The 16,094-nt window shown below is 38.5% G+C and overlaps 1 protein-coding gene across 4 annotated transcripts in view; it reads left to right on the forward strand.

The window, feature by feature from the left end:
* LOC134207244 (IQ and ubiquitin-like domain-containing protein) overlaps positions 1–11,766 on the forward strand; it is a 40,383-nt gene extending 28,617 nt beyond the window's left edge. For 2 of the 4 annotated variants that reach the window (XM_062682978.1, XM_062682967.1), the window contains 5 exons: positions 7,264–7,531; positions 7,945–8,291; positions 8,363–8,526; positions 9,016–9,157; positions 11,150–11,765. In XM_062682978.1, coding sequence (XP_062538962.1) covers positions 7,264–7,531; positions 7,945–8,291; positions 8,363–8,526; positions 9,016–9,157; positions 11,150–11,697 — 1,469 coding nt within the window. In that variant the 3' untranslated portion in view covers positions 11,698–11,765. Of the gene's footprint in view, positions 1–7,263; positions 7,532–7,944; positions 8,292–8,362; positions 8,527–9,015; positions 9,158–11,149 lie in introns of all 4 variants that reach the window. The other 2 variants (XM_062682972.1, XM_062682985.1) reach the window with 2 other exon arrangements.
* Positions 11,767–16,094: the final 4,328 nt, after the last annotated feature.

Raw genomic sequence — 16,094 nt, forward strand, 5'->3', positions numbered from 1 at the left:
ATAAGGGCAGTGTACAATAAAGTCACAAGCGTATTTACAGAGACCAAATTCTTTAGAACGCACTGCGTTGAAAAAATATGCGTTATAAAATTGATTTCCTCCTACTGTGACCACTCGGATTACTATTCAGGATGCTTCATTATTTGGTTCACTTGTATATTGCGCAGTTGATTAATTCGGCTGTGGCTTTTTCATAAATAGAGATGAGTGACGTTTAACGCTCGCACACTGATGTGTAATTCGGCATGTGTAAATACATGTTTGTTTTCCTTCTGCTCATAACCTCAAAATTGATCGAGTCATCACAATGGTTGCGAAGGAGTCAAAAAATATATGAAAAATATACTCATTTTTACCCAAACTTTGCTGAGTAGCACCATCTAGGAGTGTTTGTTTTCCTTTTATCGCCACTCACACATTCGGACGTGAGAATCTCAATGTACATTAATTAACCAGCCATCACATCTCTCATAAACTCTTCGATTAGAGAAATAAACAGCTGGGGTAGTGAAAGATGTAGTTAACAAAATGTTCACATAGGGGAACTGTACCGGTTTTGGCCATGTTCCTAATTTGGCCAATTTTACGAATAACTACAAAAATAAACCAATTCGCAAGGGTTTTATTAGTTCTAACAAGAGATATATCCCTCACCCTTCAACGCTGCTTTCAACTGATCGATTTTTTTGGAAAAATATGTATTTTTCAGGGTTGGCCAAATTAGGCACTAAGTTGGCCAAAACCGGTGCACTTCCCCTACTCTATGTTTTATTTTCCTGAGAGTCAGTGCTCAGTAGATTAAGAATCTTAAAACTGCAGTTTAAACATGACCTATTTTCATTCTAGTGGAGATTGTAGAAGGGTTGCATTCAGGACGGAATGGGCGGAAATTTATTAAATTTATGTTCAGAAGTTTGCATGTTTTCATAAATTTATGTTTTTCGACATATATGTTTTGATGACGTGTTTCAACAAAGAAATGAATTTTGGCTTATTGATGTCTTGTGTGATGGTAAATGGGTGACGTGAGGACAATTCAGTCTAACTTAGGCCATCTTCAAAGGATATGCCTAACGACAATGCCTGGTGCGCTCTTTTCAACTCTCACGGCTGCTCTTGATGTTCTTTTCGACATGGGGATTGCACATACATTTCAAGCAAGAAGCATTTTCTTTTACTTTTCACGAAAAAATGTATTGGAGGGTAACCACTCCCTTCGGTGGGGTTTGATCCAATACGCTAGACAGGTGCTTTCCAAACTAAGCTACGAAGGACCTCCGTCATCCTCCGCAGCTTGGCGGGTACTGATGAATCCAAATTCCCAGCACCAGGCACGACGCCGAACTCTCGCAGCTCTTAGTTGGGAAAGCACCTGTCTAGCGTACTAGTTTCGTGGGATCAAACCCCACCGAAGGAAGTGGTTGCCTTCAAACACCTTTTCCGAACTAAATTCATCACATGTTGTGCATATGCATAAATCGAATTTCAGACATAGTAATTAATTTCCACTCCGGGTGGCTTAATACCCGGAACATAGGAAAATAACTTTGAATGAACCTGCCATAAGAAGATCTTCAGGTGGTTCTTAACAAAATTCTGGAGGAAATCTTGGATTTTGACATTGGCAAAATCTTATTTCATTATTTGACTTCGATCTAAAAATTTCGTTCGAAAAAAAGATTGCAAATACATGAAATGAAATATGAAGGAATAATAAAAAAATATTATAAAATAAATTGAACCCTTGGTCGTCAGAATGGATCCAAGTAGTTAGGGTAAAAGACCCATTAGTGGAGGAACTAAGCAAGTTCACTACTATTTTTTATACCAAGTCTGATTTTATTCTGCTTACCTTAAGTGTAAATTCGAAAGCTTATTGGCTATATTTTAAACGAAGAGTTATCCAATTGCCGCAGTATGCATAATTATAACCTAAAATGATACCTCCAATTATTGGTGCAGTGTTCCAATAGTTGTGTTATTTTTTAATTCGTGTTCCTCCGTTCAATAGGATCCTTGTTTTCAAATTGGACTCGCAATTATAGAAACACTACCGCAACTATTGGTACAAAGCAGAGGAAAAGATAAGGTATTTAGGTGATGATGTACCGATTTTGATGCGATTATCAACCTGTTTTCTTTTATTTCGATAGACTATATGGGTTGCTGCGTTCAAAACGTAGAATGCGTGAAAGCAACACTACCGCAACTAAAGGAACACCCACGACTATTGGAACTTTTCCCCTACCATATTTCAAATTTGTTTGAGACTTTTCACAAATCGTATTTTGTAGCATTGTGAAAGCAAAACCAATGTAGTAGGGGAAGAGGCCCCAAACGTCCCCCCTCCCCCTCGGGGCTAAACGACTTTCGGGTATTCACTTATATTTACCATGTTTGAGATAGCCTTAATAAAACTAAACGTGAAATTATGTAGGTTAGGCGAAAAAAGTGTCAACATAATAGATAGGAATGTAGGAAAAACTTAAATTTTACACATTTTGATGAAACATCTAACATTTCGGCGAGGCAAAACTATCCTACAATGTACTCGCGTCTCCGCACTGTCCATACAAGAATGCTGATGTGCCGAAGCATGGTACTTTGTTCCCTAAGCTGCCTGCTAAAAGGCGTTTTGCCTCATGAGTTTTCCGGCAACGAAATATCACCACTTTTTTTTAATGTGAATATTATCAATATGATTGAGATTTTTTCTAATTTTAATATGGCATCAGCAAGCTATATTGTTAAACTGTTGCGTGAGGTAGAAACACCCATGAAAATCGGTATAGCTAGAGCATAAAAGCAGTCTATGCTTAGCTAGGGCATATTGCCCCTCCTTCCCCTACCACGCGTTTTCCTAGGTTGACAACCACATGGTTTTTTTCTAGAAGTTTCGAAAGAAGGCCTTCCTCGATCATTAGCGGTTCATTTTTAGAATTTTCCACAGAAGTTTGAGAGAAAGATACCTTTACAGACTGTATTATAAAATGAGACTACTTCCCTAAGCAATCAAATTGGTCATCAGTATAGCATAGAAGTAACACCATTGCAACGTGTTACGTCGATTTGTGATCTCGAGGTAATAATCGATTCAAAGCTAGGCTGCAGCGAACATGTTGGAATAACAACCGCCAAAGCGATCTCTGTTCTAAGATTCGACGACATGCTTCAGGATTCAACGCCGTCTTGACAGAATTTCGGTGTATTAGTCACACAGGTCAGACAGGTCACTACCGACTGAACTATCACATGGCAGTCCCGTTACGCTGGAATATGGATACTCTGAAGCAGCGCGTAACGGTGTAAATCCGGACATATCGCCAGGCTCGGTACAACACTGAAGCTGACAATATGACGTCCCTAACCCCGAATCCCAAGGTGTCAGGCGACCCGTGCCGAGAGGATGAATGGCCTGGGGGTGAAACCATTAGCCAGGCAGTTAAAGGAGCTTGTAATCAGGGTTGTTAATCGATAAATTATCGTCCTTAAGTTAACGCCAACTTCGATAACGATAACGCTTTTACGATAATGCTTCGTTGACGATAAAGTGAGCGTTAAACTAACGTTATCGTTATCGAGTATTCGTTGATTTATCGATAACTATCGAGTTAACTGTAACATGTACTATAGTTCAAAGTACAAATATTCACAAGTTGGATTTGCAATATCTATTTAACAAATATTGTATCGCCTTACAATATTCAGAAACGACTTTAAATCCTGGAATTAAATTGGGATTCAAGGAGGTCACCGAATTGACCAAATCATTTTTATTCAATCATTAAAGTTTTTACAAAGTCGCAGTTGTTCATAGTAGAGAATCTGAGAGCATTTTGAATGTCTACCCATACTTGTTTAATCTAGCATGATTAACAAAACTTCTGTTTTGAAGATCCGGAGCACCCAGTTAAATGAATATTTTATGACTTTATGTCCAACCAAATCATATTGAAAAGGTGACGAGGTTAGTCCACCAAACTGTTGAGAGAATGTTTACTCGTTACTGGTGCTGTCTTGAATGCACCACAATAGATCGCTGCATCAAATAAATTTCTAGTACTTGAATCCCAATATATTGCCGAGGGGTTCCGATTCCAGGTGAATATTTTTGTTTATACGATAAACATTAGCAAAAAAAAGACATCATGCTCTCTCATTAAAAGCGTATTTATATTTAAGTGTCACTGTCTCAGACAATTATGTCCGCCTGGGTATTGCAAATTTTTGCGATCTTCTTATTGCAACATATATGCTGCATAGTGAAAAAAAACTCTAAACCACCAACAGAGCACCTCACTTCTCATCGTTTCGTAGAGTAGCAGGCATTAAGCAATATTTTTAGAGTGCCCCGCTTCAATCAAAATTAACTCTCATCAACCAGCTGCAAACAATTTATTCCATTCTCGGCTTCTGTCAAAATTTTACACCAACTTCATTCGCGTAATCTAGTAACCCCATTATCGCAAAATTATCGAGTTAACTTACGTTAAATTATCGAACTCCGATAATAATTCAGTTGATTCATCGTTATCGTAGCAACCGATAACGTTGATCACAATCAACTTTATCGGCGATAACGATAAATTAACGATTAACAACCCTGCTTGTAATGCTGGGTAGACACTTTTTCGTGGTGCATTACGGAGTAAGATTTACCACACTGTGCTCTAGTTCTTACTATTCTTATAATACTTATGAGTGATGGTCGGAAGAGAATGGAACGACTATAATTTGCTTTTAGATGACCCATCTTTTCCTCTCTGGATGGAGTCAATGGAGTAAATTATAAAAAAAAACGTAACTCGAACTTAGGCTGGTTTCGAAGCCGACGACATGAATCTTCATGCTTCAGAGCGCTGATTAATTAGGAAAGAAGCGGATACGAATTTGGTGGATCTGCTGAACCCTCTGACTGATTAGAGCTCTGTGTAAAGGTGAGATTCAGAAATGCTCAAACGCAATGAAATCAGATCTCTGTACAAAAACGAATTCGGATCTCATAAGAAGAAGCAAAAATATGTTTGAACTTCAGTACCGATGCATAGCCAAAATCAGTATTATCCCACCTATTGTTAAGCCGAAACTGATTGAGGGGCGCGCCTTTGAGAGTTGGTATAAGCCATTTCTCGAAGGGTATAAATAGCGATACCTTAATCTAAATAGGCCTGACATTAATATCGAGAAATATATGAATAAAAAACGACTACTCCATTTCTTCTCAATAGAAATGGAGTAGAAAGACATGCACTAAACAAATGACACTGGTATACTACAAAAGTTCAAAATGGACGCAGTGGTTCATTCCGAACAAAAAAAAATTACATGGCAAATATTCAACGCATTGAATTATTTGTCTGTGATAGTTCTGAATCCAATTATGGAACTTCTTATCATTTGATATGTAACTGCCCAGTTTATGCGCAATTGTGTTTCTAAATATTTCATAAACACTTACTTAGTGAAATTGACCTCAGAAACCTGAACCTTCAAAGTATTCTGTTGCTCATAACTCGTTGCGGTAAGGAGCTATAAGCTCTTGTACGTAAATGCGTTGTATGCCATCTTCTTGGGCCTCTTTTTCTCTCCCATACAAATTCCTTTCCTGTTTGTTCACTTCCTTTAACATCAGATATGTGACGAGGACGGCTGTGAAGGTGATGTCACAAATCTCTCAAATTATGATGAATGTGCCCCTGAAACTGACGTTCTGATACCTGATACTCCTTCTTCTTCTTCTTCGTTGGCATTACATCCCCCACTGGGACATGGCCGCCTCGCAGCTTAGTGTTCATTAAGCACTTCCACAGTTATAACCTGCGAGGTTTCTAAGCCAAGTTACCATTTCTGCATTCGTTTATCATGAGGAGAACACGATGATACTTTTATGTCCAGAGAAGTCGAGACAATTTCCAATCCGAAAATTTCCTAGACCGGCACCGGGAATCGAACCCAGCCACCCTCAGCATGGTCTTGCTTTGTAGCCGCGCATCTTACCGCACGGCTAAGGAGGGTCCCGCACCTGATACCTGATACTACCCAAGAAAAATCCATTTAAACTTTTTGTTTTAATCATTAGGCCGTTACAAATATTTAATTGACTTTTTGTCCTACTAGTCTCCGAAAGGTCAAGGGGGGTAGTAGTGGATAATAAAAAATAAATATTAAAATGAAAAAAATCAAAAAACTCCTCGGATTTGTTAAAGAATGTTTTGAAAATTCTCAAAATTATCCGAGTTTTATTTTGTTGCCCCCTCAAAATATGATTTTTTGGCAAAAAAAATCCGAGGGGGGGAGACAAAATGGATTTTAAATATTTGTATCGGCCTTATGATTCCTTGATCACAGTATTCGCCGTGTTAATCAAAAAGCACGTACTCTCCAAAATAAAATTAGGTTCAAGATTCTCCTAATACAATTTACCATAAAAATGCTGACTTACTTGTAAAATCATTTAAGTAAGTGATGTAATGGAATTTCCACAAAAAAAATATTCACATGAATTTGATGAACCAATACACCATGCGTCTCCATATGTTCATAGGCTTATTATATGAAAAAAATATTATGATCCCCAATCCTGAACCAGCCCCCCTCCCCCTTCTACGGCCCGCCATTCCCTGAAAACACTCATGGGGCATGAAATATCAAATTAATCGAATAACTTTATAGAAAAACGTGAACATGACAAATGCGAATGTCTTCAACGTAAGCGACGAACACCCTGCTTTTTTGTGATCAGATTCAGAACATCTCGGAATTTTCCCGATCCATCAGTCACTTTCAGGAGTCGTAAACTAGCACATGAGCTTCCCAGGCCAATGAATTTCGTCAGCCAACGATTTTCGTTGATTTTGCTGTGATCTTTGTGATAATAGTGAGGTGTTAAAGGTGATGATAGTAACAATGCCAGTGAGATAATGATTGAATTGATTCTACTGAGAAGCGAAGGGACGGATAGGCATTTGTGCTTATTGAACTCACAGGTTTATGGAGGGGGCCTAAGATTTTGTGACAAAACATACACTAGCATAGTACAAAAAAGCACGACACAGAGGGGAAGGTGGTCTGAAAATCTCAAAAAGTAGTGGACGTCATATTTGTTAGTTTTTGCTAGTTTCTGCTAGTTTTTTTTTTTATCGAATTAAAAAAAATACTGTGGTGTAGAACTCTAATTACATACTCCATGATGCATTATAATGCTATATACTATGATTATTTACGCATATTTTACTAATGTTTGTTTATATATCTAATCAAAAGGAATACTGAGTCGGGACACCCAAACCGTCGAGGAAAAAGCTATAGAAATCGACACACCACGTGATCAGGCAACTATCAACTACGGAGATGCCATCGAACATTCCTACTCGTCCAAATACACGGACCGTGTCATCATAGCTCGGAAATACGAAAGCTACGACGAGATGACCAAGCGCATTGATCTGGTATCGAAAGTGAAGCTTATCCAACGCAATTTTCGACGCTATATGTGGCAGAAGTTTATAAAAGAAAGCGCAACCGAATGGAGGTTAGTCTCAATTTGATACCAGAACTTGCATTACAGAATTACAAAATCAGTTTACTAGGGGCGTTTTCAAAAATGTTGAAACATCAATTTCATCAAAATGTAAATATAATTTGTATAGTTTTGATTGCTTTAGACTTTGAATCACCTAGAATCCTCTATTATAGAGCGAATATAGTGATCATCACGCTTTACAAACATTTGCCATAACATTTATTAGGTAAATGCACTTTATAATTGACCGCAAGCCAGCCTTATCTGAACCAAGCATAAAAATGGCCGATGGTTAGTGTATACTGCAACTGCCGTATATTACACATAATTTATTGAATCAATTATCTTGTTTTACAACAAATTAATTCATGTAATCATTGCTTGATAAAGTTTGATGAATTCAACCATAAAATCTGTTTTAGGCGTCTTCAGAAAGAACAGAAACGTCGGGAGATCAAACGTACCAAAGCGCGCCAAGACGAGTACCGGAAAGAGTGCATAGTTAAAACTTTTCCAAAAACAAAGCAAGACTTTGACGCACTCTATGCCCAAGTGCAAATGTGGAAAGAAAACGAATTAAAGCAGATCTGTGAGAAATATTCTGGTGCCCCTAAAATTGCTGAAATGAACATGCTGCTCGACAAAGAAGTTCAGTTACTAAATGGAATCGACCGGCAGCGACAGATATTGCAGGAAGAAGCGAAAAAAGCCCGCAATGAACAAATTTTGAAAAAGCTAGGCGACCCTGTGAAATGGGTCGGCTATAACAGTAATTGGACTCGATTCGTCAGAGAAAAATCATTGCGATATTATACATTTTTTTCTTTTGTTCTCCGGCAGGCCTGACCATCCAGATGGACACACTGAGGAATCAGCGTGCGCGCTATTTGACCAACTATTACCGAAAGCTGGCGGACGAAACTCAGGGAACCCAGGAGCGAATCACACTGCTTAATCGCCTCTCCGATGTCATCGCCAAAGAGGTGCATCCAGCGGTTAATGAGGTAAGTCAAATCATTATCAAAATCACTCATGATGGCTCAATTTGGTAGCCGGCAAAGCATTATGCTGCAACCTTTACCATTACCGTTCTTTTTGGCGAACGATTTCTTTTTGCACTATAATACACAGAGCGAAATTATCGAAATTAGGTTAATATATTTATCAATTTATAATAATGCACTATGGGAACACAGATATGAAAATACATCCAAAATTTAGGATTCAAATTTACTAGAAAAGTAGAAGGCAAGGATCTTTTGTCGGTAAAATCGATTGCATGGCCCGTTAACTTTTAGATGACCCTTGATAGTAGGATATAGTTTTTTTTTTTTCTTACTACCAGTCATCATTTGACGTGGGCAAAAAATGTAAAAGTAAAAATTATGTCTATGACTATTGAGCCAAAACTTAGGTATTGGAAAGGTTGCAAATTGCATAAATCTTAGACAATATTGAACAAAAATTAAACAATTGTTTCTATTCATTCCTAGTTGCAGACATTGTTTGACAGAGAGAGACAATTACTTTTATGTAACGTTAAAGAGGCCGGCCTGGATTTACTACGCAAACGCCAATTACCGCTACTCATGGATATTATCTCAACTGATGTCACCAAGGAATATAACGAACAAAGTTAGTACGCAGTCAAATGCTACTCATGTTCAACCAATCCTAACTAAGATCAATTCTACACAATTTGCATTGATTTTTTCTAATTTTTTGGCTTTGTTATGGCTCAAAAGTTATGGCCAAAATACTATTTTTATAACACACGAGAAAAACTCCATCACCTCTAGGTGGATTAATCTGTTTTTTTTATATATATAAAAGACCCCTCTCCCCCCAAGCGTCTTCATTTCTTTACGTAATTGGTGTACGGCACCACAAGATCAGTTATAGGGGTGATCGGGGCAATATGGGCCACCTAAGGGAATCATTCCGAAAACCGCTGAAAAGCTCAAAAAACATCGATCAAATGTAGTTGACTTATACTAGAGAATGTTACCTTTCATCTAACGTCGATGAATGACAAAAAATGCGTTTGGAAATTGTTGGAATGCACTTTTGAAAATGTATTGATTTCAATGTGTGTTCCCGACTATACGGGGCAATATGAGCCACCATTTGGGGCAGTATGGGCCACCCATCCAAAACGTTTATTTAGGCGAAAAAAGTACCGTAATATGGAAGAATATGATATTCCTACAACAGTTGTGAGTATTCCATTCCAAATAATATTAAAAAACCGCACAACAGCGGACTGAACCGATTTGCCACTCTTCATCGTTTGAACAGCCACATTTCAATTGGCCAATGGTCATTTTTTCTGTTTCAAACGCAGTAATGCGCTGTTGTAATTTTTCCGTAGTGAATCTTACATATATGATAATATTCTTGTATTTGACTACTGAAATTTGAACTTGTTCGTATTTTAAGGCCTGATATCTTGCTCAGTACAGGTATGCCCATATTGCCCCATAGAGACTGGTTTTGGAAAAGAAAAAGTTTTATGATAAATTCAGATTTGTATCAATACAAACATGTGTGTACAATATTCAATTTTAATATATCTTTTGATTGTGGTGTATTTTTGACTTGTATTTTAATCAGTTTTGTGTCAAAACCTTATTTATAAACTTCAAATCTTATAATAATTTTGCCTATGCAGCGAAAATTTACATTTTCAAGTGTATTTTCATGTTTGAATTGAATTTTAATGCGGTTTTCACGTTGATGCATATGTGTAGCATCCTCTTAAAGATCATATAACTAATATATGCTAAAACTTGTCAATAAGCTCAAAATGAGGGTGGCTCATATTGCCCCGTATGTTCATATTGCCCCTACTGCCCCTATACTATATGCAATGAACCACATCACATTGAGAGAGAAATTGATACTAAATCAATTTAGTGACAAAGACCCTGCTACGCTAAAGAATTTTTTTGTGGGCTTCATGGCCGTGCTGTGAGCGGCGTCAGTCGTCAAAACGCATTTGCGCGCTGTGGAGTATGGGTTCGATTCCCGCCATAGTAAGAAGAAAGCTTTTCGTAAAGCAGAAAATTCTACACTGGTCCACTGGGTGTTGGGTAAATGTCCTGTCCGTTGTCTAAAATGCTAAGTGTTGAGTATTCAGTCTGTCCGACCTAATGGTCAAAGACGGAAATTCTGCCTTTTAGAAATACACAACAATGGATAATATTCTGATGATAATTTTGACGGTCGGTCGGGGTTTGCTAAACCTCACCAATATTAAACCAACCATAAGCTTTCATGTAGCGGTTCCAATTTATCACACGACGTATCGAATGCTACTTAATTTTATTATTAAGGAATGTTTTAAAGATTATGCATGAAAATATATGATTAAATGGCTGGCTTGCTGAACACAGAAACGTCATAAAGTTGTTAGGTGCGGTTTAAAAGGATTTCGACCATATATACATACATATTCTTTATTTCACAGCCAGAATCAGAATAAAAATATCTTTCGGAGTTTTATACATCTGTCAACAAACTAGCAGTGCTATACAACTTTTAAACGACTTATCGATACGTTCGCATTGGTTGCAACCCACCTAGGATTTTTGAATGATATGACATTAACAATTAACTTTTTTTTAGAACCGAAAACACGCTTATGTAAAACGTGCACCCGAGTGCGCTCTATAGCTAGATTCCCCTTGGACACGCGACAGACATCAGCTAGCATTTGTGAACGATGCGTCGATTTGCCTGGCCCTGCTGTCGACATTGCGATCTACCGATCAATACTGCGATCAATACGGCGAGATGAGAGAAAACGTGGGGCCCTTTCTTCTTTTGCGTTCATAATCCAGGACAATGATATTAAACATATAGTGGAGAACATCTGGCATGGACACTCGGCGATTTCCAATGCGACCAACCGGGCTGAACTGCGACTTCCCCGATGGGATACCAGAAGCGATTGGGCTCCGTGGAACTGTATATGTCTTACCGAAAGTGAAGCCAGAGCACACTTGAAAATAATCAATCTAGAGCTCTATTACGAGAAAAGCATAATCAAAAACATCAAAAACAAACATGCACTATCAAAATCAGCGTTCAAGCAATTACGAGAAATTGATCAAATATTTGTTGAGTCTGGAACCTGGTGGCAAATTGGACTGAATGCAAATAATCAAAATTGAAATCATACGTTTTTTTTGCAAATTTGGTAAAACATTTTCGCAATAAAACAATGTTTCATGTGAAACTTCATGGTTTGGCGCATTATAATTGTCATCTCTTATCACATTCAAATTATTTCCAAACAACGAATCTCAATTCATTGTATACTTACCTGCGCTGCCTGTAATCGCATATTTGTTCCATATAATAGGAAACCCATCACAGATGGGACAAATATGCTATTACAAGCAGCCGTGGCGCCGGGAGTGGGTGGGACAAGTAGGACATGCCCTACGCATGAAATAACTTGGCTAGGACACTCGAAGCATTGTCCTACCCATGATTATGGTAAGAACATACCATATGGATAACTAAAAGATCTAATACTATCAATACTATTTAATTTTTTTAGATCTATAAGAATTTAATTAAAACGTTTCAAAGTTTATCAGAGGTTTGAAAATTAATCAGAGGTTAAACTGACAATCGTAGAGGTTTTCAGGAATTGTAAAGAAGAAATTTGAACGAATGAACGAATATTACCATTACAATTCATAATTAGTTATCCATCATTGAGCTCCATTGGAAAAATTTACTAAAATCCCTTCATATTCACTCAAATTTAACGATTTGCTATTATTCTACCACATCCGTAAGATTGTAGTTCAATCCATTAGGGTCTGTTCACAAATTACGTAACGCTTTTGGGGGGAGGGGGGAGGTCCAACTTGCGTTATACTTTGTTACACTAAAAGGTGGGGGAGGGGGTGGTTACTACCAAATGTTACGCATAACGCGAATAAAAATTTATTTGGATGTCTTTTTTTTTAAATCACTGATTGAAGCAATTGCTGTTTATCGTTATCGAACATTAGTCATTATCGAAATCAAGTATGCTGACATAGCGGGACTGATATGCGTAAAAATACCAAGCGAATATTGTATTTCTCGACACCACAGTTCCGCTAATCTATGTAATTGGTTATGATCGCTAGTTCTATATTTGTTTCAACTAGCTGCATTCTTAAAATCCTTCATGTGCCGTCCCTAACAGTGTTTAAAAAATACCAAAACCCAAATGCTTCAGCGAAGAAAAAAAATCTGCCCTTAAAATTTTCACAGTTACGCGTTACATGGGGGAGGGAGGGGGTACCAAAAATGTTTCTTTTTGTTACGAGGGGGAGGGAGGGGGTCAAAAATTCGGATTTTTGTGTTACGTAATTTGTGAACAGACCCTTAGGAAAAAACAAACAACCATGCGTTCACCATCATTTTACATGCTATTGAGTCATTTTAGACCACTATTCGGGCGTTTTGCCCCAGGCCTATTTTTGAAACATTTTTTAAATGCGTTAGAAAGTCATAAAAACCTTATTGTTTTGAATAGGAGATCATAGTGAAATGTAGCCGGGTTTATAATTTTGCTCCTATACGTTGAAATGGTTGGGTATTTTTGTTTATATGGGCGAAAACATCGAAAAAGCTTAAGGGGTACATTTTGGACCATTCTCCCCTAATCGTAAAATAAGGACGGAATTTTTACACTGCCGCTAACCGCAAGTCGAGCACATCTGTATATGGGCGTCCATATACAGATGTGCTCGACTTGCGGTTAGCGGCAGTACAGGCGACATGTGATATGAGGCAACCGAAATGCTACGATGGGGGCGCGTTATATTTTACTCCACGATACCGAAACGATGACGCACCGCCACATGTTGTCCAACACGTGCACTTTCAGCAGAGAACGGTTTGCCATGCATCCTAGGGACCCCATACACGCTCCGACATGTTGTACAACTTTGACTCCTCCCCCAGGAAATTTGGTTCGATCGGAGTAAAGTCGGATCGTCTGTGGGCAAGTTGTATTGTCAACTTGCCCACAGACGATCCGACTTTACTCCGATCGAACCAAATTTCCTAGGGGAGGAGTCAAAATTGTACAACATGTCGGAGCGTGTATGGGACCCCATACACGCATTATTTTGTATGTGTAGGTCATCCGCTTTAACCACAATCGGCGATGTATAGAAGCGATGTCTATAAGAAGCAAGCTAAAAGTTCAAGTGATGCCGGTATTATTTTCACGATTTCATGCATTTTCATACGTTGCCATTTCGACAGTTTTTCACTTCGCCGGTCTCTGGTTATAGGGTGGCTAGTGCCTACCGAGTAGGTGGGGTAAAAGTCCCCAAAGTCGTGGGTGTTCCTATAGTTGCGGTAGTGTTGTTTTTACACAATCTACGTATTTAACGCAGCAACCCATATAATATATCAATTTGTTGACCTATCATTACACGAAATAGAGGAAAACGAGTTGAGAATTGCATCAAAATTGGCAAAGTATCAATAAAATACCATATCCTTTTCTTTGCTTTGCACCAATAGTTGTGGTAGTGTTGCTATAGTTGCGAGTCCCATATGAAAACAATGGAATTCGCAACTAGGTATAGGAACACGAATTAAAAATACCGCAACTATTGGAACACTGCACCAATAATTGGAGGTACCATTTTAGGTAACAATGATGGATGCTGCTGCCATTAGAACACCTTTCGGATAAAATATAATTAATTAACTTTCATCTGCACCATTGAGGTAAGTAAAATGAAGTATAGGCTTAGTGTGAACCAACAAATAGTGGTAGAACGTGCTTAGTTCCTCCACTATTGGGTCTTTTACCCTAACCGAAACCGCTTCAAACAGCGCATGCACGTTTGGTTGAAGAGCGCGCAATCTAATCTAATCTAATCTAATCTCATACTTGCGCAGCCAATACTTGAAAGCATCCTGGAAAATGACGGTTTCTAAATTCCGTCATTTTTCTTTTCATACGGCCAGGCCAACTACGCAGTATGTACCGCAGAGATGATTTCTAGATACTGAGCGACTTCAGAATTTGTAAACCCTTAAAGTCGATCCATACCATGAAATCGAGGGGATAGGAAGAAAGCGTGGACCTCCCGTACCAAACGCTTCCAGTTAGTATAAATAATAATCAAATATTATATTAATGAATTTTTCGTTGGGAGCGAAGCTATTTAAAAGTTATGAAATGCTCCATTCGGCAAGTGATGGTTGACGTCGTGTTCAGAATAACTACGTTCACTTTAAATAAGAAAAAATAAGAAAAGAAGAAGAAAATCATCATTAGTAGACGGTAACGTCAGCTTCTTTCCTCGGTAACAGATGTGATGATAATTCTGAAAATAAAAGAAGCGCTGGCACAGCATTAGAAGATTGGACACTTTAATTATACTCATGTTATATTTTGAAATGCTTTTCCAGACTGCTATCAGAAATCAAGGGGGGTTAAATCCTTGATTCCAATCTAAGAAAAACATGACAGGGACATGAGTATTACTATCTGCGGTTGGGAAGCATCTAGGAAGTTGGAAGGAAGGATTAGTGTAGTATTTACTTAATGACTTACCGACAATTTCATAAGCACTACAGAATTGGAAATTGGGGAAGGTTTTCGTTGGGTCAGGATTTGCCTGTAGCTGGCAATGTGACCGTGGTAGATCTTACCCCGTAACACACCACGTAGAGGTGTCTACCAAGCATTACGGGAAGTTTGGTTGAAGAGCGCGCAATCGGAACAAAATAGAAAAAGAACAAAGGCGGTGATTAAATGAATTTTCTGCTCTCTCAAAGCGTTCCATGGCGAAAGTCCGGTTTTGAATAAGCACATTGGATCCCAAGCGTTTTAATATTTCATATTGATTGGGATTATGGCTTATGATGAATTTTTTTGTCAAATCAAATATCCAAAAGCTATTCGTATACCATGTGGACAACTTAGCGGGTAGAGGGGCAGGAAAAATGTCCATGGTTAACACAAATTAATGAAAAATTGCATGATCAGATGTGTGTACGCTGATGGAGGGAAGTACACATTTAAAAATGTTCGACATCTGTCCACGTAAGAGGGGTCCCGTCGCGTAGTTGGCTACACGTTCGCCTTATATGCGAATAGTCATGGGTTCGATTCCCAGCCCCTCCACCAATCTCTCGTCAGTCGCCGATCCGCAGCCCATACGGTGGCGTTTTGGGGAACGCGCCTTACCGTCGCGGCTGCCAGATGACGACTGACAACTTGTTCTTCTCGGAGGCATTCCTCCAACGTTACCCGAACTTAATGGCAACCAAACAATGCAACGATCATTGGATAGACGACATGGACAAACGGACACAATGGACTCACGACAAGATGAACTGGCAACGACAACAATAACGAATAATGGATATCTAAAAATAGATTCTGTGTGGATTCTGTACAGCAGAATACCTTAGTAGATCTCGGCATAGTAGCGGTCAAGAACATTGTGTCTGCCAAAAAAATTTTCATTCATTTATTTAGTTAACATCTAAACAGATAACACTGAATCAACAATTTGACGCCACAATGCACGGT

This window comes from Armigeres subalbatus, chromosome 1 (genome assembly GCF_024139115.2).
Source record: "Armigeres subalbatus isolate Guangzhou_Male chromosome 1, GZ_Asu_2, whole genome shotgun sequence".
NCBI classification, from domain to species: Eukaryota; Metazoa; Arthropoda; class Insecta; order Diptera; family Culicidae; genus Armigeres; species Armigeres subalbatus.